General features: G+C 38.2%; 1 protein-coding gene across 2 annotated transcripts; it reads left to right on the plus strand.

Moving 5' to 3' along the window:
- Nucleotides 1-12,184: 12,184 nt before the first annotated feature.
- OTULIN (OTU deubiquitinase with linear linkage specificity) lies at nucleotides 12,185-24,366 on the plus strand. Of its 2 annotated transcripts, none has more exons than XM_027663775.1 (8): nucleotides 12,185-12,268; nucleotides 13,655-13,975; nucleotides 15,570-15,643; nucleotides 16,438-16,532; nucleotides 17,753-17,896; nucleotides 20,144-20,269; nucleotides 21,291-21,560; nucleotides 22,792-24,366. In XM_027663775.1, the coding sequence occupies exons 2-8, from the start codon at nucleotides 13,677-13,679 to the stop codon at nucleotides 22,984-22,986; spliced, it is 1,203 nt and encodes a 400-aa protein (XP_027519576.1). In that variant the 5' UTR covers nucleotides 12,185-12,268; nucleotides 13,655-13,676; the 3' UTR covers nucleotides 22,987-24,366. The 2 variants fall into 2 exon arrangements, with proteins under 2 accessions (XP_027519576.1, XP_027519578.1); XM_027663777.1 differs by having other exon boundaries at nucleotides 13,659-13,975.
- The last annotated feature ends 2,875 nt before the right edge of the window (nucleotides 24,367-27,241 follow it).

Below are 27,241 nucleotides of genomic sequence, written 5' to 3' on the forward strand. Positions count from 1 at the left end.
AAATATTATACAGTTAGGAGTCAAATTAGAGCTATTTGAGTTCCAGCTGCTGGTAGCCCAATACTTCAGAAATGCAAGAAGGAGAGGTGAATAAAATAAGATACATAATTTAAATAAAAATAGAACACCATTCATGTGGAAAGCCACCAGCCTATTTATTGGTGGATATTTTATTGCCCTTTTCAAAAAGAAGACATTAACCTGAACAAAATTCCAGCACAATTAAGTGCATAAAATACTGGTTTTGACGAAGGGTTTATTACATAATGAATATCAGTATGTTGACTGTACCTTTGTGAGTCCCAAATGTGAAATATTAATAGAAAAACACATTGATATTAATGGTTTCATGACAGCTATATTTTTGAAGATGGTTAAAAAAAAAGATTTATAGTTGTAGATAATTTTAGTGCTCTCAATGCATGTAATTTAGTAACAAAGCAAACGATTCCTCTGGGTTGCTGCCAGCAATTAGAAACACCCAGTTTCTTGCCAAGCATTAAAACCTGCAGCCTTTGAGTGAAGTCACTTCTCCTCCTACACTTCTAAATTCCATTAAGACTACAGAGTTGACCCTTTTTTATTTTTTTCCCTCTGCAGTTTCTGAGGAAGCTGAGTGGAAAAGGGAGTACAGTAACTACCCTCTGGTCTCAGTCTATAGCAAAGGCATGAACAGGAGGAGAATCACAAGTATTTCTTTAATTTCTGTCTGTGAGACAGAGAATTTCTGGTGCTGCATTTCAGTCCAGGCATATGATCTGCAGGGCCTATTTTTGTATATTTTTCTTACTGATTAACACAAGCTATGTAGAGCTAGCACTCAACACTGCCTGTCTCGCCTCTCATCTAGGGCTGCTTGATATTTTGGATTTAAACCTGCAGTTTAAACCACAATTTAACTGGCATCCAGTATCTTTTCACGCATGGAAGTTGCATTGAGTCTTAACAGAAGTTTACTTGATGCCACAAGGTACTGGAAATTGGGATCTTGGCTATCCAGCTTGCTTGACATTCTTAAACAAAGCTAAGCAACTGATGCTTTCATAGAAGTAGGATTAATTAGATTACGGAGGTAAATTAGTAGATGAATATTTTACTATTTTTGGCTGTTTAGAACATTGGTACAAAGTAATTTTGAGACTTTTCATTAGAAAATGAATAGGGAAAAAGAGTTTGGTCCCATACCTCAGTTGCAGCACACATTCCATATATATGTCATCACCTCCTAGGTGACACATGTCCCGATTTAGCAGTGCCTAGTCTCTTCACATACTGGTAAACATGCCACTTGGCTTGCCTGGGTGAGCTCTTCCAGCTGAGATTGGATGAAAAATGTAATCCCAGAACCTGGGGCCAGAATGGGAATCCGTGACATTCATTTCAGGCCTGTTGAATCAAGAGAGCAAATGCTCATTCTACAGACTTGAGCTAAGAAAATATCCTGTGCATGTTACAGGATTATGACAATTAGTGAATAAAGGGGGTTTCCATGCAGAAATGCCTCCTTTGTCAGACAGGAAAGCACCTAGCTCAGAGTTCACCACCTATTCAAACTATTCTCTTCCTCCCATTTCATTCTTAGTGTGTTAAAATTCACTGGTCTTTGAGTTGTGAGGTTTAAAGTTGAAGAATGGACATTGTATAATTTTATTCTAGTTCAAAGGAGAGCATATTTTTCAGGAAAGGTATTACATTTAATCTTTAAATCATTCAGTGAGCTAATCCACCAATGAATTACCTGTACTTTTAAAAGCATATGCCTTTTTTCAGCTGTCTGGCTACATCATCCTGTCAGTGAATTCTGATACGCCTTTCTCCGTTTCACTAAAACACCAAATAGCAAGTATTGATTTTCCTAACAGAATGTGATCAAATCCACCTTAACCTTTTTCCTGGTTAAACTTAACAGATACCACTCATTCTAAGATTCATCATCTATCTTCTAATCTCTCCCTTAATGCAATTAGGAATTCCTCCTTCATGTATTCCAAATATTAGCACAGGGGTTAGCACTTGAATCAGTCTTGCAAGAGCAGTGTGTAAAGAGAAAATAATAGAAAAAACTTGATTTGTGTCTGGGATTTCTCTGTCTCTACACCCACCAACTGTAACAAGATCTATCTGTTTATTCCCCAAAGTCCTCGTTTTTAGCTGAAATGTAAATGAACATTTTCCATACTGAGGCAGAATCTATCCCTAAGTGCAAGGTCGGTCTGAGATACGGAAGACAGACTTGCCAGCCAGTGTTGGCAGGCTGGTAAGATGGCTGGGGAACACTGAAAACTGACAGTATTTTAGGTCTGGGATACCACAAAGACTATGGCCAGTTCTCTATGCACATGTTCAGCTGCAAACCGTTGGGGATTGAGAGAATTTACTGCATCCTAAGGCTGGGACTATGGCTGTTTTTAAGCCTGACAGCAGTACATATACAGCTTATGTACTTGGTGTGGTTTGTGTCTCCAGATGATGTGTGTTACCACAGGACCTTTCATGTAAATCTACAGAAGTCTGAACTGGGTAAATTAAAGTCAGCTAAACAGAACTATGTCCTTGGAGTGATAATGCAAATCAGGACCATAAATGTTATTTAGCTTATTCTATAATCTGAGAAAGGGAATCACACTGTAGGTTTGGGTTTGGGTTTTTTTGATTGACTGATTCAAATAAAGATAAAAATAAGCCTCATATAGAAAAATTATCTGGCACTGGTGGTCAAAAAAACAAATACTCTAAAAGTCAGAGAGACAAATCAAGAATCCAGAGGAAAAAAACCCAACAACCAACAGCAACAAAGACAAAGAATGCAAAAACAACAGCAAAAGATGACTTATTTCTAGAATGGAGAATCAACACAGAGGACTAGTTTTCTCAAAGGCAAAGTGAAGTCCAGTATTACTGTGCCAATCATCCTAGGCATAAAAAATGTGCAGTGAAGAGGGATGGAAAGGATTTGCTCCAGTGCTACAGAATTACTAGCATTTTTTATGTCTTTGCACTCCCTACACTTTGCAGGCTCCTGGACAGCTACACTGCTCAGGCTCATTCTGGTGAATCAATCTCAAAAAACAAGACAGCATTTTCAGTACTGTCATGGTCTTTTTTTATACTCAGTAATGTGAGCTATATGTACCTTATTTTTTTTTGAATGGCATGGCAAATTGTATTCAGCTGACTTGACTTGACCAGAAAACGCAAAAGTAGATGGTGTTACTTGAGGGAGGAGACAGACGCAAATAAACCACAGTCATCAACTAGCTGTTTCTTTGCTACAGTCTAGCTGTAAGATTTGTTCAGAAGTTTTTTTAAAGCAAACTATTCCAGCATCAAGTAAGAAATTCACTGGAGACATTTTTGAGGTTTGGGTGGGGGTTTTTTTAGGTGGGTTTTGTTTGTTTGTTTGTTTTTTATTTGAAACAGCAGGTACAGTTACATGTCCTAATAAAGGAAGGTATTTGGGAAACATTAAATATAGGTAAATACTATTTAACAATGGTGGTAGCAAGTCTAAATACACATGTATAAATTATAAATAATACATAAGACTATATAAATCTAAATAATCTAAATGCATATAATTTTCAATGTGAGATATGCAGTAAAGAAATCCATAACTCAAAAAAACTAATTAAATAAGAATAAACAAAGTTAACCTGTCAGAATTTTGGATTAACTATTTGTTAGCTATAAAAGATGTTATGCTAATTACATGTATGTGAGGTAAAATATGCAATTGCTTTTCTTTAAGAATGTTCTTGCTAGGTCTCTTGTGTCAGCAATGCTAAACATTAACTAGTCTTATCTCACTCACTTTCTCTTTTCTACACTGCTTGTGGAAATGGTTTGAAAACCATCCAGCAATAAGAGGTTCCTGTTCTGACCGGAGGGTTTTTTTAGGGGGAAGTTGTTTGTTTTTTCCTGCTGCTCTAACATAGGTTAATCTGGTTTATTTGTTTAATTTAGTTGTGGATATCACTGTTGCTTACTGTAAAACGGGCTTTTTCATGTTTCTGGTATAGCTCTTGTTTTGCTATTTTTCTTTTTTTTTCCCCCCCCCTAAGGAATTGAGCTGCTGCACAGAGACTTAATCCTACTGTTACAACCTTCCAAAGGATCTCTACTTCAGGGGTCTCTCTGCTCTGTTCTATTTCAATATATATTATGGATCAGTTCAACCCTCCTATTGAGATATTTTTTTTATTAACTGAAAATTTTCCATATGTCTTGAGAAGATTTAAGAACAGTACCACAGTAAAGAGTTTATGCTGTCACTGAGACTTAAGATCTACTTCTTGATGGAAGCCAGTGTATGTCGCCAGCTGCACTGAGAAGAATGCTTATACCATCCACAAAACCAATTCTAGTACCACAGCTGGCAGAGGGGGAATGGATGTGAGCTTCAGTAGCCATGATCTTCCTTGTTGAGGGAGGCTAATGCTAGGTCAAGCCAGAAATAGAGAGCTCCTTCTTGGCAGGGAGCATGGACAAAAGGCAGATGACAGGAGCTAGCATCAACAAGTGGGAGTCTGAGGAGCTGGTCAGCTGGAGAGCAGTTGCACAGCAGGTATAAATACATTCCTTGGTTCAATCAAGTATGTGCAAGGGCAGCCACATCTAAGCAACTCCAAAGGCTTGTTCATTAGGTAGACTTATGATCATCAGCTGAGAGGGATTTGTTCCAAATGAACGGACTGAGTTCACTTGATCAATGAACTGAAAAGATCCTGAGGCTGATTTGTTAACTCATTAGAGAAAATATGGCCTTTTTTTTCCTTTTGGAAAACAGTAAAGGGGACGATTGAATTTGAGTGCTGTAATAAAATCCCCTTAGCTTCTTGATTTTTTTATACTTAAATATATGTTTTATCATACTCTTGCATACTCTGGGATATTCTTTGGGATGTTTTATTATTTCAGTAACCCAACTTAACGTTGCTTCTCTCACTGTCTTGACCTTACACACAACCTCACAAAGTACATCTGACTACAAAAGACACCTCTCACTAGATTTTAAGCTAGTCTTGCCATCTGCATAGCTGACAAGGGTGGTCTCTCTGTTCTCCTTGGTGATTGCGCAGATGAGCTTTTATCACATCACCCAGCAAATGTGATGGATGCAGACATGTCAGACTCCCCAGGCAGAACGTTACAACTCATCACTTGATTTCATCTTGATCACTTCTCCAAGACAACGCCATATGGTGGTTTTGATTTTACTGTTGGTCTTTTATCTGCTTTATTACTCTCAGGAGGTTGTGCAGATTCATGACCGTGCTCACTAAAGAGGAAATCACAGCATTTCAAAGGAGAAGCTAGTGGCCCTGTCACCAACTGCATGGTTCTCAACAGAGACATGTGTCTGCTATTACTACTAGTAGAATTTTTTCCCTGAAAAAAACAGCCTGATGTTGCAGGTCAGAGTCAGTTTTAGCAGCAGCAGCAACCATGCTGTTTTACACATGCAAAATGCTACTTTTTTCTGGTATCTTATGAAAACACGACCCACTTGTTTTCTTCATTACAGTATAATAAAAATGCAAACACCTTTTGCAGATTTAATGTAAAAACAGGAGCAGTAACTCTCGTTCTAATCTTCCTCTTTATGCTGAAAATAAAATGAATATTCAACCAATCAATAAAGGAAATACATGCTTGATACTACGGGTGGAGAAGATGGGCCAACTCACACATGTATGTTTCTTAAATTTGTGTCTCATGAAACTGCTAGAATTTTGCATTTAGTATCACTACTTGGCTTCTATAGACCTATAGACCTATCTATCCTCTCTCTCTCTTTTTTTTTTTTTTTTTTTGTTTTGTTCTGTTTTGCTTTGTTTTGTTTTAATGTGGAAACTGGAAAGTCCAAAAAGGCATGAAATATACAAAATGTTATGGCAGGTTTAGTTAATTAATTGAGCCACTAAGTATGTTCTTGGTCTGGCCAACAGTCAGCAGGACATATTGCTCGTTTATTCTGACATATTAATTGATGAGAATGTTGGTTTACTGACAGTACTCTAAAAAAAATTTTCTATAGAGGGGACATGATGTGCTCTTTGTTTAATAATGAAAAAAATTAGCTACATCATACTGTAACTTCTTTTAATAAATATTTTATCAAATTAATAGACAATATATTTATTCATTTAAAAAATGCATTTTCAAGCTTGTTCAAAAAAATGTGAAGTAGGTTTTTAAAGGTGCCTTTTTTTTTCTTTTGTGAAGACTTGTGACTTAAATTGTATAGACTGGTGCACAATGAAAAAATAATGACAGTTTTTAAATTTGCAAACAGCCATAATTTTTGCCAGTGATGTATAGGTTATACTGATATGACTCACACATTCTCCATTTTCTGTTCAGGGGACTGAAAAAAACCCCACCCACTGCACCAAAGCCACAACCTACATATTTTTCTCAGTTGTTTAAAAAAGGAACACAGGGTGCTGGAACTGCCTTTTTGCTTGATGGACAGCAGCATGCCAATTTAGAGCTCACTCTAGGAAAATACAAACCTAAAAATTGTACAAGTGGAAAGCCATTCTTTATGTACCAGGGAGGAGACATATCTTTTTAAGAATACTTTTCCAAATACTCAGATGAATTCAGGGATGCTGGAGGAAAAAAGCACTCATGGGTAATATGTAATTACAGAAGTATATAACAGATACTGTATTGCCCATTCGACTTTTACTGGTGGTTTTTTCACATCTGGTTTTCTTCTGAACTATATTCTCCAATAGTCACCTGAAGAACTGATCACCCAGAGGTTTCTAATCATACTCTTCAAAACTTCAGAGCCATTTTCAAGTAGTGCACTCTAATTAGTATAGCAAAGAAGATAACAACTGTTGGCAGGCACCAAGATGCATTAAATAAGGTAAAAAGAATCAAAATAGTTTTTCATGGTGTTTGATGGGTTCTTTTTGTATTAAAACCTCAGCTGCCAGTGTCCTTTACCAGAAAGTAACAAGTACAGAAATATTTCAGACCTACAAAATATGATATCTTGTTTTGCACTGAATGTCTTTGTTGTGTATATTCATTAACTTTTTAAAGGATGCTAAAGTTGCTTCAGCTAAAACTGAGTAAAAATTTAGTTCACTTTGACTGTATGTAAGAAACAGTTCTTTCTTGTAAACTTATATTTAAAAAGACAACATTCTAAGAAATCCTGAACACTCCGCCTCCTCCTTATAAACAGTAACAATAAAAAAGAGTAAAGTCTTTTGGAAGAGAATAATGTGTATATCAGCCAGGAATCAAGGTTTAGTTTCCTATACAAAGCTGTAAGCAATGAACACTGATGCATTTTATGACTCTGTACGTCTGTAGGGCTGTCAGAGTCTTCCAGGTAAAAAGGTTTTGCTTTGCAAAGGTCCTTAACTCTCCTGAGTTGAGAAAGTCAGAAACCCAAAATACCGTGTGGTGCTGCTGCTTCTCTGAGTGCTTTGTAATACTTTCACTATGTCAGCCTGGGGAAAAAATATTTAAGGAATTCTAAGCAGTTTGGGCAAAAGTATATTAAGCTGCAATATTTTCTTCAGTTTTGGTATATACTAATACATTTTTGTTGTGTTTTTTTGTGTTATTTTTTTTAATAATCTTTATTGGGATATATACTCTTATTTGTACTGGCAAAGTGCAATAGTTGTACCTTACACTTATCAAAGGATATGAAGAACTTACAGTAATAAGTAAACTCTGATGAACTCATTCTGGTGGAATCAGTAAGCCAGAGATGCATTCTTGGAAAACTATGAGTTATAACACAGAACTGCATTACTCTGGAAGTAGTGCTTGCTGATTTTCTTCACTCACGTTCACTTGATTGTGACACTGACTTTGGTACCTCAGGGTTGAGAACTGAAATATCAATTTTATTTTCAGCTAGGAGGCTGAATCTCACTTCTTCCATTGGTATAGGAGCTACCCAGGCTTCCCACTGGAAATTATGACAATAGGAGAACTAGAATTCTAAGTGAAATAGTCTGATCTATTAATAGGTCACATACAGGACAACTGGCATGACTTTCGGTTTTTACTGTAGACTTTAGTGATACTTAGTTGTCTGCCTCCTTTGCAGATGGAAGTTTGAAAATACAAGTTTTAAGTGTTTTGGAAGTAAAACAAAGATCTTGGGTTTACATGTCTAAATTCTGCTTAAGCCACATTCTCAAAAAATAGTCTTAAAGAGTAACATGACTATTTTAATATCTTCCACAACAGCAAACAGCTGTTCCCTTTTTTTTTCTGTATAGATACATCTACCTTGCTTGATCTTCATACACAGTAACTTTTCTATGAATATGTCAATATTTTTCTTTCAAACTGACTGCAGTAATTCAACAGAATCCTATATACATTCTTCTTTCAGTATTTTTGTAATTTGTTCACACACCTATATTATTTACCAATACTGAAAAGCAAGATGCTACCTCTGCCCTGAAGACTTTGAAAAGGGCAACTGGCCTCTGTTGGAAAATACAGCATTTATTACTGGATATCAGTGATCTTGTATGGCTCTAAATGAAGTACATATGACTAACATTTTATTCTTCCATCATCCATGCAAAATATCTGTAGCAGTAGTGTGAAAAAAAAAAGTAAACACTGAATGGCTGTTGATTATTGAGTGCACTTAATAGTTTATGTTAACCTGTTGCTCAGAAATGTTACATAATTTGAGCAAATGAGACTTTTTTTTAAATTACACATACCTATTTCAATATGGAATTGAGTATACAAATCACAAAGGGGTCTCTTTGTTTTGAGGGGTCTATTTGTTTAAAAATAGATCATCTTAAAAAAAATGAAGAGCTCATCACTTTCACAGTCTTTAGAAAGCAAACTTCAAGACGCTATGCTCAAGTCCCTTTGTCTTTTCAACTTGGTAGTACTTGTAAAAAAAAAAAAAGACATTTTTCTTTATTTACACTGCATTATTCTAGACGTATTTGTATACATTCTTACTGAACTTTTGTTATCCTTGTTTCTTTTTTCTTTAATATTAAATTAGCTAGCATTGTTGCATGTTAATTGACAGCTACTGCCTTCTGTCCTTAAGACACTGCGTTTTTATTTGCAACGTAAAACTCTTCTTGGAATTTCTGCAACCTGGAAGGCAATGACTAATACACAACTCTTTTGCCACACTTGATCTTGTGAAATGCGTCATGGAACTTATCAATTATTTCCAGATACTATATATCTGGAATATACACATCAACACTAAACATAAAAATACCCCTTGCTAAGAAAATAAGTGTCACATATGCTTGCAACGTATTGTTTACAGGAGGCAGAGAGAAACCTTATTTCAAGTAATGCAAACACAAAGTTTTATCAGGAAAATCTCTCCTTTGGGTATTTAGTTTTGGTCTTTTTGTGGTGAAGAGAAAAAAACATTTAATCATGTGATTGACATAAGCCCTGTCTGTAAGCAGCTAAATACCAGATGACAGAGACTGCACCCATTCTGGCAAGCTCACATGGCATGGCTCACACTACTGTAATGCAGCCTGAAATATGGCACCATACCATGGTTTTCATCTCATAATTCTCGAGAAATGAAATACAATTTGCTGTTCAGGAACTTTCTGTTACTGCCAAATAGAGCCTGCATAGAATTTACAAATTTAATTTCATAACTGGGTAGAGTTTATCTATTTTTCAGTGTCATTTTATAACACGCTATTTTGCCCATCATGATGAAATAGGTCTAGGTTGCTATTTCACCTATGGAATTTTTCTGCTCTGTACTCTTCTGAGGGGTTGTGAAATGGTCAGCCAAAACATCTCTCTCATGAAGTTGCTGAGAGAATAGCAAAAGCGGGTAACTAACAAACGAAGTACAGAATCTTAAAAAGGAGGCAACTGTAATGATTCTTAAATGCTACACAATCTAAATTATTTAAATGATGGGAATACAGGAGATAGTTTGGGGTATATTTCAAGTGGACTAGCTGTTTGAGCACGAGTAATTCTGAAACGACCAACGTGAAACAAGAATGCATTTTGAGACAAACCTGTCAGACAGTTGTTCTAAAGGAGATATTGTCAAAAGCAATCCAACACAAATTTGATAAAAAAAAAGAGCAGTGATTAAAAAAATACCCTAAGTAATGGGTTTTTTTCTTTTCTTCAAACATTCATGATACTCATGTTCAGAGTGTACCCTGGGAAACATCTCTTGAAAACAAAGGGGTCTGGGAGGGATCAACGTACTTCAAGAAGCAAGTTTTGAAAGCACAGGAGCAGGCTGTCCCAGTGTGCTGAAAGGCGAGCCGGCGGGGAAGACAACTGGTCTGGCTGAACAGGGAGATTTTGAAAGAAATTAGGGTAAAGAAGAGAGCCTACCGATTATGGAAAAAAGGGCTGACTACTCTGGTAGAATTTAGGAATATAATTAGGTCTTGTAGAAAGAATATTAGAGGGACGAAGGCACAACTTGAACTGAATCTCACCACCTCTGTGAAGGATAACAAAAAGTCCTTCTACAGATACATCAGTAGCAAAAGGAGGGGCAAGGAAAACCTCCATTCTTTACTGGACATGGGCGGGAATATAGTTATCAAAGATGAGGAAAAGGCTGAGGTATTTAACACCTTCTTTGTCTCAGTTTTCAACAGTAAGACAGGTTGTCCTGAGGACAACTGGCTTCTGGAGCTTGTAGAAAGAGACAAGAACCTGTAATCCAGAAGGAAACAGTTAGTGACCTACTGAGCTGCTTGGATCCCCACAAGTCTATGGGACCAGATGGGATCCACCCAAGGGTGATGAGGGAGCTGGCGGAAGAGCTCGCCAAGCCTCTCTCCATCATCTGTCAAGAGTCCTGGCTCACTGGGGGAGGTCCCAGATGACTGGAAGTTGGCAAATGTCATGTCAATTCACAAAAAGGGCCGGAAGGAGGATCCTCCAAAACGCTCAAAGTGCAGTGGACTTTTTCTACCACAGCACAGCTTTCCGACTTTTTACTGTTCTGAGTATTCTTTTTTTTTTTTTCTTTTGGTACTATCGGGCATGTTTGAGTGACAGGTAATTTTGAAAGGTTTATATACTCTCTGTGTAGGTTTCTTTTCTGCCTGGAGTTTAACAAAAGGCGTATGAGAACTTGGTGATGCATTTTTTGGTCCCAGACGCGAGACTTCCAGCCTCTGACAAGTCCCCTACGATGGCTGCCACATGCACCTGCATTCTTAACAGCACCTGGGCTTCCTGGCTAGTAATTTCCTACGGAGCATCTGACAGACGGAAGGCAACTCATTTCTGCCCTCTTGTATTTATTGCCTTCAACCTTGGGGGTTGTCCTTTAACTCCTTTTATTTCACACAGGTTCTAGAATGAGCAGCAGTCACAAGTATTGAGGCCATGTTGCTCAGAACATGCGTTGGGCAGGGCACGTCTCAAGGATGAAGGACCACCGCCTCCCTAAGATCCTGCTCTATGGTGAACTTGCCACCAGCTGCCGCAAGAGAGGAGCCCCAAAGAGGAGATACAAGGACTCCCTGAAACAACATCTCAGCTTGGCCATATTGATCAACATAACTGGTCTACTCTGGCCTCCAGCCGGGAGGTCTGGAGACAGACCATCTATAACACTGCTGATGCTTTTGAGAACACACGCAGGATCACTCTCGAGGAGAAAAGACAACGCAGAAAGAATCGTGCCTTGCAGAATATACCATCTAAGGAGTCTTTCTGGTGTGCCTTTTGCAACCGGTCACGCCTATCTCGTATTGGCCTTTTTAGCCACCAACGCGCCTGCAACAAACGTGGGTAGAGCCCCTCCCAAATCTTCGTTCGCGAAGCCCAGCCATGATGATATGATGATATGATACATGATATGATTTCACGCGAGTTCAGGTCGGTGCGTGTGCACTCCCCTGGCAGCCCGAGGAGCAATAACCTTCCCTCTGCCGCCGCCCCTGCGCACCGCGCTGGAGCTCGGCACCCGCGGCTCACCGCCGCTGCACGGCGGAGCCGGCAGGGGGGAGCAGTGGGCTGGTGCGGCCGCCCTTTCCGGCGGGATGACGCGAGCTCAGGATGCCGGCGGCCGGCGCCCCGGAAGCGCCTGCGAAGCCGCTCAGGAGCCGGGCGGGCGCTCGCTGGGTGGCTGGGGGCCAGGGCTGGCGCTGCCAGGCCCTGCCTGGGGCCCCTCCGGCATGAGCGGCCAGCGGCGGCGGGCGGGCCGGGCGGCGGCGGGCGGAGCGCTGCGCTCCCACGTCGGGCCCGAGCGGTGCCGGGCGGGACAGAGCGCGGCGGAAAGGTGAGGCCTCCCCATCGGCTGTGCGGGCGCGGGCACAGGTAACCGTGTGCTGCGCTAAGCCTGGGTCGTCCTTCCCTGAGGAGCAGGGATGGGAAAAGTCGGAACGCGGGGTGCGACTCTGCGTGTAAAGCAGCGTGGCCAGCGGGTCGAGCTGCGGTGATGCTGCCCCTTTCTGCTCTGCTGCATCCAGCTGTGGGGTCCCCAGCGCAGGAAGGACGTGGACTTGTTGGAGCGAGTCCAGAGGAGAGCCAACAAGTTGATTAGAGGGTTGGAGCACCTCTTCTATAAGGAAAGACTAAGAGAATTGGGTTTGTTCAGCCTGGAGGAGAGTTTGGGGTGATCTAATTGCGACCTTCCAGTAGCTGAAGGGAGCCTACAAAAAAGATGGAGAGAGACTTTTTAAGGCATGTAGTGACAGGCCAAGGGGGAGTGATTTCAAACTGAAAGAGGGGAGGTGAGGCACTAAAAGGCGTTGTCCAGAGAAGCGGTAGATGCCCCATCCTTGGAAGTGTTCAAGGCCAGATTGGAAGGAGCTCTGAGCAACTTGGTCTAGTGGAAGGTGTCCCTGCCCACAGAAGGGGGTTTGCAACTAGGTGATATTTAAAGTCCCTTCCAACCCAGGCCATTCTGTTGTTCCATGAACTCTAGTCCTGAGCTGTGCTATGGGACTGCTTGGTACACAGCAGGGCTTGCGTGCCAAAGGGCAGTAACATCTGTTGTTTACAGATGTTGCAACAAAGGTTTGTTGCAGATGGGCGGCTTTAACCTGGAGATGGAAATATGTTGTTCAGTTTTAAGGTGTACAGAGTGGATATTAAGATTCTGAGTTCGAAGGTGACCAGCTGAGGTAGCAGAATGGAGAGCTTGCTAGAATGGGTCGTAGAAATCCTGTCTTGATACCTTGGGCATCATGTTGGAAGGCATAAAGATTGGAAACTTTTGCACTAAGCATAATCCTGATGCAATGGAAGTTTCACATTGCACCAGGTGCATTTGTAAAAATCCTTTTCTTGCAGGACTGAAACTTGTTTCATTGGGATTTCTTTTAATCCTCAGGTTTTTAGATGATAATGCACCTTGAGAGCAGCAGGTGTTCAGTCAGTGTACTAATTCTAGTGCAGGTTGTGTTTGAGAAGCTGGCACAGCTTAGCCTTGGTAATAAGCAGAATTGACTTGCCAGTAGGATGAGTTTGAAAATAGCTTGGGAGCTGTCCTATTTTACTGAACCGTTCTGAATTTAGTTGTTGGTTTTGAAAAATTTGTGTAGGCTCTGAATCCTTAGAATTACTCCTTAGAATTACTATTAAAATATTGTAGTTTTCTTAAAACATGTGCTTTTGTTCTTCTGTGAGAGCTGCTCTTCATATATTTCTCCATTCTTCAAAGACAGGATAATTTTCAAGGGTGGATGACGGAACCAACCAGCCTTTCTGCAGCTGCAGAGCAGAGTGTTCCCACACAGCTGATGAAGCATAAAAAGGAAGTTGGTGTTGCTTCTGAGGAACTTGGTTCAGCAAATGCGGCTACAGACCAGAAAGAGCAAAATACATCAGAAATAAGTAAAGACTATGTATACAGAAGTAGTGGGAGACCTGAGAAGACAGAAATGATTAAATCACTTGTGACAGATCAGGATGAAGCTAGAAACTGTGAACTGTATCTACCTGCATCTAGCAACTGTTCAGCAGTGGAGTCACCTGAGGAAAGGTGAGGATTTTTTTTTTAATATATTAACAGTTTTTCTGTAGAAAGGGAGGGGTACTCTCAGTTCATGAAGGTAAATTTCTTGGGAAAATTAGTTAATGGTTTAGTGAGATAGGTCTAAATGTCATATCTTAAAGTTTGAAGGCCACCTTCACCCTTTAGATAAATTTTTGTTTATTTTTGTAGTTTATTAGTGACTTCTTTCTCCATCTAATGGAATAACTGTGGAGTAGTGTGTTTAGTATCTCCTATATCTATTGTTTCTCTTTTAATTAATAATTATTTAGTATTGTTACAGAAGAGATTTCAAGCAGTTACTAGAGCACTTGAATAAAAACTAAACAGTGGTTTGATATGACAGCATAGTAGATGAGTTTCCTGCTATTAACCTATATTGGTCTTTATACTAAGTGGTTTTTTTCTTCTCATGGGAAATATATGCAAATGATCTCCCATGCAAATGATTTGAGTAAGGTGGTTTGGATATAAAGAAACAGAAATACAATGCCATCATTTAGTAGTGTATCCTTTCAAGTTTAATGGAAGTAATCTAATTACCAGCTTTCTACATTAAACCCATTCTTGCAGTCTTCCTCTCTTAGTGGTGTAAGGTGATGGGGCAGGGTCACTGCCTTAATTTCTTCCTGATCTTTTACAAGCACACTGTATTGGGGGTTTTTGAGTACTAGAGTAGAAGCTACTAATAGTGGTGGGCAATAAATAAAAACCTGATAGCTTTTTCTGCACATGTACTTTCTTCAAAATACAGACTTTAAGTGTAAGGTTTTTTTAGTGATAAACCTAAATGATACTAATAAGTTTGGTGTATGTTTTTTTGAAGTATTTTAGGTGCGAGACTGATTATTTTTTGAAAGTTTATTTGCTAGATGTAATTATATGATAAATGACACTTAGAATCATGTTTAAAGATTCATGGTTTTGAATGTGCAGTTTACAGTCAGTTTTTTGAACATTGCATGGGCCTCATTTTTTCTCAGTAACATTCACATCCAAGCTGTGAGATCTCTTTGTGTTAATGCTAAGCTATACATAGAAACAATAGTCTTGTAGGCCACCATTTCCTCCCTTATGGTCATAACTTGGCTTTAGAATGTCTGTAGGCTCAAATGGAGATATTTGACTCTTAAGACAACGTACCTTCAAATGTTTGTCTGGATTTCAGCTAGCCTGTATGCTGCAGTTTGGATCATGTTAGAACTTCTTTGACTTAGTAACATTCAAACCAGCTGCAAGATAGTTTGTTACTTTTCATCATATTCTCTCATGTTCTGCTCACTACTGGGCGGGTTGCTCAGTCCCAGTGGTGCGTAGATACAAAGCTCTGTTGAGTAATGGGTTCTTAGTTGCATGCCTGGGTGGTGTTACTCATATATGCAAAAAAGGCATGCTGGCTTATGTCTTTTGCAAATTCATTTGGGAGCTAATGTTGGTTCTATGAAAATGTGTAAGATGGAAAGCAAATTGAGTTAAAAAATAATTGTAGTAAGACTGCAGTACTTGCCTGAGTTGTAAAAAGGTTGAAAAAGAGTGTAAGATTTGTGCTGTTACATGAGGTATGTGTTAATTTTTATTGCAGTGAGGAGGACATGTATCGTGATGCAGAAGAAATAGAGAGAGAGAAAATACTACTTCGTGAGGCAAACTCTTCAGGTACAATTGAACTTTGTGTGAAGTGCTACAATTCACTGTAGCACTAATTTGTGATGTTTTGACACCCTCATTTCCAAGGACTTCTGTGCACAGATGTCTGTGTGCAATAGAAGTTACTTATCATGACTGAGTACATCGTACAGTTTAATACACAAAAAGATCGATTTAATGTAAAATTAGTTGCTCTTTTAGTGTATTATTCCTGTGTTTATGTAGTTACTTGACAAGAGAATGTTAATCCTTTGAAAAGCAGTCTCAGCCTATATTAAAGTAAATGTTGTGCTTGAAAATTACCGGTTCAATTGTTATCATAGCAGCATCTGTTGCAGGGATGCCTTGTTAACCTTAGTGCTATCTGTTTTAGAATGAAAGCTGTTGGGATTCCAAGACAAAACTGTATTTCTTCTTTCTACTGTTGTCACTGACTTATTCAGAACGATCTGACATCTTTCTCCCTGATAGTTTGGCTGCTTTCTGAAGAGAGAAAGTTTTGTGAAATATTTTTCTGCTTGCTAAGAAAATGAAGAGTACTTTGCTAATTTCTACAGTATTTGCAGAAGAGAGGACCAGAGTGTTCTGTTTTGTTGGAGGCAAAAAAATTGTTTTTCTTCACGTGTAATTTTCAGAACAAGCTGGTTTTTTCCCCTCCCATGCTAATAATTAGTAGCTGTAGGTTGTTCTGCCAGTTTTGTTTGGCACTAAGGTTATTTTAAAGTGATAGTGTATTTAGAAATTTGACACAGTTTCTACCTTGTTCTGTTTTTTGTATAATGTTACATATTCTATTTTGACAGAATATAAACTAAGTGTTTCACCTGAAATGGATATCATGGAGTATTGCAGAAAAGAATGGAGAGGAAACACACCAGTAGCAAAAAGGATGAGAAAGGTAGCAGTTCTGTTTTTGTTGAATTTCATTAGACTTTTTTTTCATTTTTATGTTTGGTAGGTGATTTCCTATGGGATCAATCTTTAAGACAGGAAATGCAGTAGCAGTGGTTTACATTGTCAGGTCTTAGAAGTGGCTGATAACTGGAAGATGCTTTTTGTACTCATTTCAAATGTGTTTTTAGTAAGGCTACTTGCTGGTAGTGTAGGGATTTGATTAATACTGTTCTTCTTTACTGTTTTCAATTGAAGTTTTATATTTTGTTTAATGTCATGAAATGCTAATTTTGTGGACTGTTGAAATGCAGAGCAAATTACCAAATTTTTGGACAGAAAGCAAATAACCAAAGTTGATGAATTGCATGATTTTTAAGGTGGGGAGCTTTAATGAGTAGTCATGGGTTTTCTTAAATTTTTCCTGAATTTTTTTTTTCCAGTATTTGAACTAGTGTTCTTATATTAATCTTGAGCTAGAATAGTAGAAAATAAAGCAAAGTTGTTTTGTTGTTGTTTGAAAATTTAGTTATATGTATGAGTAAGCATAAAAAATAAATACATAAAAAGATGCCACCTTCAAGAGATTACTGAGAAATACAGACAACACAGGGTATTGGCTCTCGCTAGGTTAGCTGGGGAGACATGTTGAGCTTTGGAAGTTTCATTTCAACATTGTGGCTTCTGCTAAAACTGTGTGTATGGGAACAGCAGGGAGGGAACAAATGGGCTGAGGCAAGTGTCAGGATATTTCAGTGTAAACACAAATGTTCCCTGAGGCAGAAGCAAGCTACATGTGACATGTATTGGGTAAGTAGCATTAACTATTTCTGATACTTCTTGTAAACATCATAGGTAGCCTTGTGTGTGTGTTTATATGTTTGGGTTTTTTTGAAATCTAGATGAGTTAGCTACTCATATTTCAATGATGTTCATATTCTGTCATCAAACAAATATCTCAACCAATTATCTACTTAGATTTCTTTGGTTTCTTGTTTGTTTTTCAGCAGAACTAGGGAAGTGGGTTTTTTTCCGAAGCATAATTTGTGACGTAAAAGCATTTGAACTTCAAAAATGGGTAGTGGGTCAAATGTTTTGTTTTTTGTTTTTTTTGAAAATAGCATTAGTTATTTGGATGCTAATATTCCAATATTTTTTACGCTACAATGTGTGACCTTAAAGTGTTTTATTAATGCTTTCACATTATTTGGGTTTTGTGCTTTTTAGGGATATGAAGCAGTTGCTCAGAAGTTTGCATCTATACGAAGAATACGAGGTGACAACTATTGTGCTTTTAGAGCAACTCTTTTCCAGGCATTAAGCCAAGCTACCCAGTTACCAGACTGGCTGCAGAGTGAGGATTTGACTATGGTATGTCTCAAACTCTTATCTTCTTCCAGTAGAGGAATATTTGTTCTAACCTATTTGGTAATTTTATGATCTCGTTTCTCTGTTATGCTATATATGCTCACTTTTCAATATCCTTTGAACAGAGAAGTGGTAGTGTTCAATATTGTTTGTGCACAGTGATTCTTTCACCTTGGAATTGAGTCCAGCTGCCCTTAGTTTCCAATTTATAAAGTATATAAATGTTACTGTAGTGCTGACTGTAATGTAACTTGTCTGTCTTCATCTTGCTCTCTTGGTTTCTTCTTACTGCATGTAATATGGCAGTAAGAGATTTTCCATAAGATAGCTGGTAATAACAAAAAATATAGACAATTATTCTAACATTTGAGAAATCCCCAGCTTTTCAAAATTATCATATGTTCCATACATGGTTTTTCTAGGAAGTGGAATAGCAAATTGGATGCTGTAGGCTTTTCAGAGTGCGTGTAATTACCTGTGTCTTAAATGTGACTTAAAATAAGCTTAAGAGCAACTCCACCCTGACATGAAGAACAGTTCTTATGGAGCACTGATGTGCAAGCAAAGAAAGGTGTCTTCCTAAGAGCAGAAGAAGAATATTGCAGAATTTGTCTTGTGTCAACAAAGTCCATTTGGTGGTATTGGTGAACATGGAAGAAACATGTGAGAAGCTGCCTACACAAGAGTGATCCACCTCAGAAGAGTAAGGTTCCACTTGTCAGGATGCTGCTGGGAGTGTAAATGGTGAATGCCTGATGCAGACTCTGTGTGTAGCAGTCCAGGTAGAATGACACTGCTCTTGCTATTTTTCTGTATAACTTTAGAGGCCATTTTAAAATTTCTCATTGTGGTCTCTATTATTGTTAATTAAACATCTCCTGATATGTTTTTGTAATTACTGATAAAAATAGTTCTATGAACGTTTTACTGTAGCAGTAAGTACATTGCAAAATGGTTTCTTTTTTATAAAAAACCACATTTCTCAGCTGACAACCATTTCCACATTATCACGTTAAAGAACATAGTTTCCCAGTGCTTTCTTAAAGAGTGCACAAACTTTTTTTAAAAATGGCGTATTTTACAGTTTTTAATGATATTCATCTTTTTTTCTTCCTGCTGGTTCATAGAGGAAAATGTGTCATATGATAATTAACATTTTTTTAAAAAAGGCACAACTACAAACCCAACTGACTGAAATGGTAAAGTACTGTGCATCAAAGCAGAAGGCATGTAGGAGAAATGCGTGTAGTGACAGGTACAGTATTGCCAGCATATAGCTGGTAGTACAAATTTGTCAGGTTTTTGGTGTTTTGTTGTTTTTAATTTTAAATGGTGTTTACACGCACATTTCTAGTTAGAAGTTACTGGCACGTAATTTTTGATTACTTAGTTCTATGTGTCCTGTTAGCATAGGACTCCAGGCTGGAGAGGGAAGATCTGTGTGTATCTGACACATATTTGGTTGCCATTAAAGAGAACATATTACTGATTTGGAATCCTGATAAAATGAAAACTGGCTGGTAATGGCTGATGGCATGTGTGTTGCTCTAGCCAAGTATTTAATTCATTGTGAGATGCAAGGTGGTCTTCCAGTTCTAGTGGTAAAAGGGGTTAATAGATGAGGATAAAAAACTGGATGTGCAATTGCTAGGATGTCCTTAAAGAGAAATGTAAAAGCTCTTAACAGGTGTAGCTCATGAGCAGTAAAAGAGGTAGTTCTGAGGCTAAAATATGATCTGATGCATCAACTAATTCCCAGGTTGTTTTCTTCTTTAATAAAAAACCTATCATAGAGTGCTTGAATTATGCTCTCTGAAAAGGAAATGTAATTTGTGTGTCCTGGACAAAGTAGTTTGCAGTCCACCAAGACTTCTGGATTATGTGGTGGACGTGGTCTTCTCATCTGCTGGTTTAGGGACACTTTGAAACACAGTTGCTGTCATCTATCTCCTGGTGGGAGGCTGTTTTAATAAAAAAAAAAAAAGGCACAAGTAACTTGGTGATTAATTTTTCCAGTGCTTAGGTGTTTTGTTGATCTGTAAATAGTAATAGACCAATATTCTGACTGTTACCCAAAAAATATAAAGAGACAGTTGTGTTCGGTTATGATCATCTTACTGTGACATCTGTTCAAAAGAACATATGAGGGATTGTTTTAAGGTGCAAAATGTTAGAAAAAAAGTAAAATATGCAAGTTAGTGGCTTTCCCGACTTTTGACTTAAGCTCCCTTTTCTTCCCTCAACTTCCAGCTTCCTGAAAACTTGCTGAACAAGTATGACTGGATCAAGCAGTGGCAGCTAAAACAGAAACTGGGCAAGAGGATGGGAGAAATAAGTGATGAAATTAAAGAATATTTAATACTTCTAAGGAAAAAGGTTGGAAAAGTATTTTTTTATTCTTGGTCATTTACAAATAAAAAAAAGTCAAAGATTTTTGAATGTGGTGAATTTAGCATAAGGATGTTTTCAGGAGTGAAAGCCACTTTTCTGTATGTATACTGCAAAAAAGTCAAGTAAAGAATGTCTGTTCAGATATGTGAGAGATGTGTGATCTTTCAGTGCTTACGATAGCCCAATGTTGGAAATAATGTGCAAGCAGCTCTGCAGAAAACTGCTAGGCAGGTTTCAATGAATAAATCAATGTATCAGAGTATAACTTTTTACCTCTATTATTTCTTGTATTTATCTGAAGGAATGATATGTACTATGGATAAATCCTCTTGCTATCTAGAACAGGTCAAGGAAAGAAAAATACAGAACAAAACTGAAATAATATCAAAGGAGTAGGTTTTGTTCCATTTTTATACGCTTTCATTCTAGGTTAGCGTCACAGGAACATGGTTGTGCCCTTTCAGTGTTGATTCTGTATTACCTAACCCCATGCCTTCTCCCTGTAGGAACTCTGGAACCTATTGAAAAAACTCCAGCTGTTCCTGTCTTACTGTGGATGCATATTCTCTTTTTATGAAGGTTTTTAAGAGTATTTTAAAGGCTGCATTCAAACAGTTTGAGGGCTGGACTGAAATACGTACTCTGAGAAACAGAAATTTAAAGAATATTAATTATGTACGATTTATGGTACAGAAACAAAAAGGCTATTCTCTTACTGCTTATTGTCCCATGACAGTATTTTTTCAGCCATCTTGCAACAATTTCTAGCATACCCTCCTTTTACTTTGCTTAAGGACCAATTAAAACAAAATCAGACTAACTGAGCCTGACCTTGATAAGGCTACAATTTTGGAAATATTCTTGTTTGTTTCTAAAAAGGCACAAAGCCCTTTGTAAATTAAATTCTGAGTGCCTGTATTGAGCATCTGACAAATCACAAGTGCTTTTTGCAGCTCTTGCACGGCGATGGCTATTAATTTGTTGTGTGATGGTTTGTTTTTTTTAGTGGAAGAATATAAGTGAAATCAAGGATCCCATTGAAAAACAAGAAGCTTGTGATAAATTGTTTAAAAATGAAGAGGAGGAATACAGTCTCTATGAAGCACTGAAGTTTTTGATGCTTAATACTGCAATTGAATTATACAACGATGATAAAAATGGAAGGAGAGTGCCTGTCTTCTCCTGGTTACTGTTTGCACGGGATACATCTAGCAACCCTTGTCAGCTAATGCATAATCACTTGAATCATATTGGTCACACTGGAGGCCTTGAACAAGTAAGGAGAGATTGTTCTCAGTGTTATTTTCCTGTTTTGAACATTTTAGTTTCAAGTGGTTTAAGAAATCACCCAGCTTTTGTTGACAGTATATTAGAACTACTTGCTTGTAGTGAGGGTTGGTAAAGACCCTCCTTTTAAATGCTGGATTTTGTCTGGCAGGTGACAGACACCATTCTTTGGAAATAGGGGTTTCTGTTAATAGAACACTTGTATGAATCTCTTAACTGTTGGCTTTTTAAAAAATATCATAATAAAAGCTGATACTCAAATTAAGAAGAGAAGATCACATGTAGCACATATATGTGGTGAATTCTGATAAGCTAATGACAATTAGTGTTATACGTGGCATAAATGGTACACATATCATGAAAAAAACCCCAAACCAAAGTTAATAAGCTGAATAGTCTGAAAGATTTTAGAAACATCCATTTTAAAAAAATCCCATTGAATACTTTGCAAGTGGGATACTGCACTTAAATTCACTACTTAATTATAGACAGTAGAAGCATGGAAGTATTATGTTTTGTTTCTGTTTATTGTCTTAAAAATCTGACAACTATAGTATAGATGAGACACTTTGCTGCTACTCTTAAATTAAGTGATTCATTGGTGACTTTTTTGCTGCTCAGTTTATTCAAGAAGTTATAGCACCTATTTTTGTGCTGATTAGATTTATTTCAGCAATATTCTTTGTAAATTGTTATTTAGAACAGGGTATGCTTGCCACTGTAGTAGACAAGATAGAAGATTTTTTTCAGCTTCTTTCTCTGAATTCCTTCTCCTGTCAACAGGTTGTAAGGGCTTTTCATTTACTTTTTATTTGGCTGGAGAGTTCAGAGTATCCTCTAAGAGTGAAATGATCATTGCTTGAAACCTGCTCTTCCCTGGTTTAGTGAATTAACAGGATGAATACTGATACAAGAGAATGTCTTTCCTGCTTGTTTGTGGTGGAAGGGAAGTTTGGATTCTCTGTGTAAAGTAGCTTTCTTTAGGATTAATATCCTACTATGCCACTGTGGGTCTGAAGAGCTTCATGTTAAGTGCATGTTATCATAGAGATATATGATTGAGATACTGAAGTAGAGATGTTCATGTATATGCATTCTCACTTCATAATTTTTTCTTTGAAAAATTACATCTGATAGGTATTACTTTTGTAGTTTTATGACAAAAATCTTGTAAAAAGTATGTTTAATTTTACACATATATTTTTTTTTTTGCAATGTAGGTGGAAATGTTTCTTCTTGCTTATGCTCTGCAGTATACCATCCAAGTGTATCGGCTCTATAAATATAGCACTGATGAATTCATCACACTTTATCCCAATGACCCGGAGGAGGATTGGCCTGTGGTGACTCTCATAACTGAAGATGACAGACATTATAATATTCCAGTCAGAATGTGCCAAGAGACAATGCTATAAACAAGTGATTTTTGGCAGACAAATATGTGCTGCTTATTGAGGTTTCCAGGGCTGTCTTGAAATGGGACAGTGACAAAATCCACACTGTTAAATCTACAACAACTTGAAATCTGTGTTTCGGAAGTTGACATCTGAAAAGAAATATCAAATAGGTATTATCTTAAATACTAAATGTTTCGCAAGCATGGCTTTTGTTGTCCATTTAGAAAGGAAAAAGGAAAAGAAACTTCTGTAGTCTTTTTTTTTTTTTTTTTTTTGAAGGGCTTACTCTGAAAAAAATATAGATTTATTTGTTTTAAGAAGGATAGTGAGGCTCTGGGGTAAGAAAGTAAGGGGGTAATGTCCTGGCTGGTATTTTTAATGGTGCTTAGAAGCAATTATAGAAATCTTGGATCTTGGGAAGGAATATAATTCTTTTGCAGTTGGAATTTAATGCCTGCCACTATTTATGCTATAAGAGAGATGTTACTTAAAGTTTTCTAATGCTTTGGGTTTATTTTTTCTACATGAGCATCTCATATTTAGAAACCAGTTGTCTGTTACACTCATTTTCAGTGTAAGAGACAACCCCTGGAGAGGAACATGGCAAATGTAATAAAGGAGTATAAAAGTTGTTTAATAGTGGGTCACAGAATTCCTGCTCAAGTTGTGATAGCTGATAAGAGATAACCACATGCCTGTCAACTTCCATGTCTGTTCACATTATTGTTCCAGTAATGTTAAACCTCACTGGCAGCTGCTGTGGAGATCATGAGGATTTTAATTTGTCCAGGGACTTCAGTAGATGGAAATAGACTTCTGGTACAGTTTACTCCTCCCAAGAATGGAGATGTGGGAGATTCTGTTTCTGCTTACAATTATTCATTATGCTTTAAACTGAAAGAATACAGCATGTATCAGATGCTGGGAGTGCTAAAAACCCTTTAAAAATCATTAAGTAATGAAGCATTCAGCTTTTAGGTTAAAGTGGAAATATGCCCTACAGAGGACTCTTGAAACAAGAGAGTGAAAGCTGATTTAATTGAAATGCTGGTCATAGACAGCTCACTTGGCTTCTCTTAGAAGGCCGCCTTATACAAACAGGATAAGATGATAAAAAGTATTAATTTGAATATTCTGGAGGAGATGGTGTGCAAAAGTTTTCTGCTTTGTTCTACGTGAAATTAATTTAACTATTATTGTGAAAGGTAATTACACAATGAGAAGATGTATTCACTATGTTCTAAAATGTGTTTTATACACAAGTTAACGAGGTTTGTCATGTACTCAGTGTTATATTTGTCATGTTGTCTTTGCCTTTTAAAACAACTAGTTTGTTACTGAACATTTCTGGGAGCTACAAGGGAATAGAAATAAACTTAATAAATTAATCTGGCAGTATTTTCTTTCTTGTTTTATGGCCTGTTCTCTGTCTTGCTTTATATTTTCAATGTTTTCATTTTGAAATCCATGTTAAAGTTAGTTTGTTCTTGAACACTGCAAAGCATACTAACCTATGTAAAAGAAGTAATTATTGGCTTTGCTGCTTGTACATGGGCAGCAAAAGCAAATAATTCCTAAATTGCTGTTGTCCAAGAAAAACTGAAGAGGAAAGAAAAATAAATCAGCTTTTGCAACTCACTTAACCCTGATAAAAAAGTTGAAGTTATCATTTAAATAACTGAAATTATCTAATTGTGATATATTCTTGAGATTAAAATTTAACACCTCTTTGAAAAAGGCCACATTTTCACACATTTAGGGCAGTGGCTCTGAAAGCATGACAAAAGCTCCAAAGCAGAGGCTTTTTAGAGGCCGAGTTTGCAGCCATTAGGTATGAAAACAATTCATATAATTGACTTGTATCTTGAACTCGGAAGGCAGGATGGGGTACAGGATACTTAAGTCACATATAGTGTGTATTTTTCACTAAAAACTGTTGCTGTCTACACAGAGCTTTTATTTTGTCTTTATTCTGTTTCTTAGTAAGAAACATGTTATCAAGTTAATGGATAGTTATTCTTCAGCTTCCTTTCCTTTGGTGGAAGAGTACAGCAGAAGTTCTTTGTGTGAAGGAAAAGAGAAGTTGCATTGCTGTACCATGTGGGAATATGTGGCTGTTGGCAGAGAGATGTGCTGAAGTGGTGCTGCAGCAGAAATTTAGCAAAGCTCAGACTGAGTATGGCTCTGAGAAGCCTGATATGGTGTTTTGTGGGAGCTCACTCCAGGACCTGGTGTATTCTGTTCAGGACTGTGACTTTATTCAGATAGTTGAGTCAAAGCTTGACCAAGTTTCTTTTTGTGTGACAGCAACAGCCCTCTCATCAAAAACTAGTGAACGAGAGTCGAGAGCAAAGTGAGAACTTTTATCTCATATGAATAGTGGACGTGGTCATACATCCCTTTGTAGGTGTTAAGTGAAGGGGTGATAAGGAACTCTTGCTTTGCACATCAAGTGCAGGGCTCAATTTGTCATCTCACATCCCTTGTATATAATAGTGTGGGTTGTGTAGCCCCTGCATCTTGTTTTCTTCTGGACATAATTGCCATTTGTTTTCCCAGTACACTAGCTGGCAGGATAGGCCCAAGAATGTCTGAAGAGGGCGAAATGTACTTCATGAATGCTCCCTTTTTTGGTAATGGTGGAAGATGACGGGTGGCATGTTCTGGAAGCTTCCTGCGATGAATATTTTTCCTGTGACATTGACTAATGTGCTTCAAGCCAAAGACTACGTCCATTTATAAATTTTTTGAGGAGAACTTTAAGCTCTCAGAAATGGAAAAGAAATGTTTTTAATTCCACAGAGCTGAAAGTGAAACAGGGAAGGTTCAGCATGGTACAGGCCTCTCAAGGAAGGTGGCTCTCTAGTCCTTTTTCCCCAGAGCACTCATTTCTGGGTAGGTGCTGATGGGTTCTTTTACTTCTATTAATAGCTTCTAGTTAAGTCAATGGGATGGCAAAAAACTACCCCAAAATGTACCGAACCATCAAAGAACTAGTCAGTACTGACTAAAAATTGTTTTGTCAGGGGTCTTGGGAGAATGCTGTGGCATACTGGGAAGGAGAGGCGTACTGAATGTGATCACCAGCTGACTCCTGCAGAGGATTCTTTGTCCAGTTTTCCCCTTTTTGGAATTGTGGGGTTTGGGGTGGTGATTTTAGACACCTGTGCACCAGGTCTTTGACATGGTATATTGCTTTTGGGCTATTGCAGCAGTGGCTGCTGCAGGTGTTGGAGTAGCTGGCCTCTCTGCACATGCTCTTCAGTGTCAAGTTTTCAGTCTGACAATTTTTTTTAACTGAAAAAAAATCATTTTATTGAAATTATGTTATTACATAGGCTGAACAGAGTAGGTACTTCCTCCCCCCCTCTCTTTTACCTTTCTAGAATCAGATGATTCTTCAAGTGTTTCTGGCTTGCCAGGATGGGACAGAATTCAGACACTGCCCTTGTTAGATCTGTTGTGCGCCCACACAAATTAAAAAAAAAAAAAAAGGACTACATTAATGATGAAACTAGTACTGTCCTTCTGAAACAGTCTTGTGGCATTTCACAGACCATTCGCTGGAAATGTTCCCTTGTAGCCTACAACTGGCCCCGGTCTCTGAGTGGCTCTGCAGAGGAGCCCTGGAGGCCCTCTGACCCCCGCGGGGGGAGCTCGCCCTCCCCTCTTCTCCCTGTGTGCCGCCAGGTGTCACTGCAGGCCAGGGGACAGCTCAGACTCCCTGCTGCCCAGCTGGTGCCATCCGGAGCCTTTCCTTCCCTCCCTTCCCAGGGCATAGCGAGGGCATCTGCTGACTTGCCGCTTCACCTTGGTGCTCCAGCAAACGCAAGGCGCAGTGACGGTACATAAAAACCGGTCGTGCTTAGGAAGTACGGTGTGACTAAAATGCTTTTTGCCTTGTGATCTAGTCATCTCAGAAGACCATGGTTTAGCAGCATCAGCTTTACCTTTATAGACCTGCAATGACACAATATATTAGTTAAAATTATTAATGCATAGGTAGATGAAAGACGTTTTAAAAATGCGTGGAACACTGTGAAATTAAGTGGTAAGAAATTTTAGAATTTTCATTCCTTTACATTTTCATCTTTTTGAATATCAAGAAGTTCATCTGTTTTATACCTTGAATAAGAATCTGCTGGTAGGGATTGAGATTTGTAGCAAGTCCTCTCTTTGGTTGCTGAAGTATCTGGTCTTGGTTTGTATGCATCCAAATCTTCAGGTGATGGATTGAAGCATTTGAGTCTTCACAGCCAGAATAATTCTGTGA

This window comes from Corapipo altera, unplaced genomic scaffold (assembly GCF_003945725.1).
Source record: "Corapipo altera isolate COAL_440 unplaced genomic scaffold, ASM394572v1 73, whole genome shotgun sequence".
NCBI classification, from domain to species: Eukaryota; Metazoa; Chordata; class Aves; order Passeriformes; family Pipridae; genus Corapipo; species Corapipo altera.

What these genes read in the sequence shown, in the direction of transcription:
- OTULIN (XM_027663775.1), top strand. Translation starts at nt 13,677, where the DNA reads ATGACGGAACCAACCAGCCTTTCTGCAGCTGCAGAGCAGAGTGTTCCC. An exon ending in GTGGAGTCACCTGAGGAAAG is followed by an intron (nt 13,976 to 15,569) that starts GTGAGGATTTTT and finishes TTTTTATTGCAG; the next exon opens with TGAGGAGGACATGTATCGTG. An exon ending in TCGTGAGGCAAACTCTTCAG is followed by an intron (nt 15,644 to 16,437) that starts GTACAATTGAAC and finishes CTATTTTGACAG; the next exon opens with AATATAAACTAAGTGTTTCA.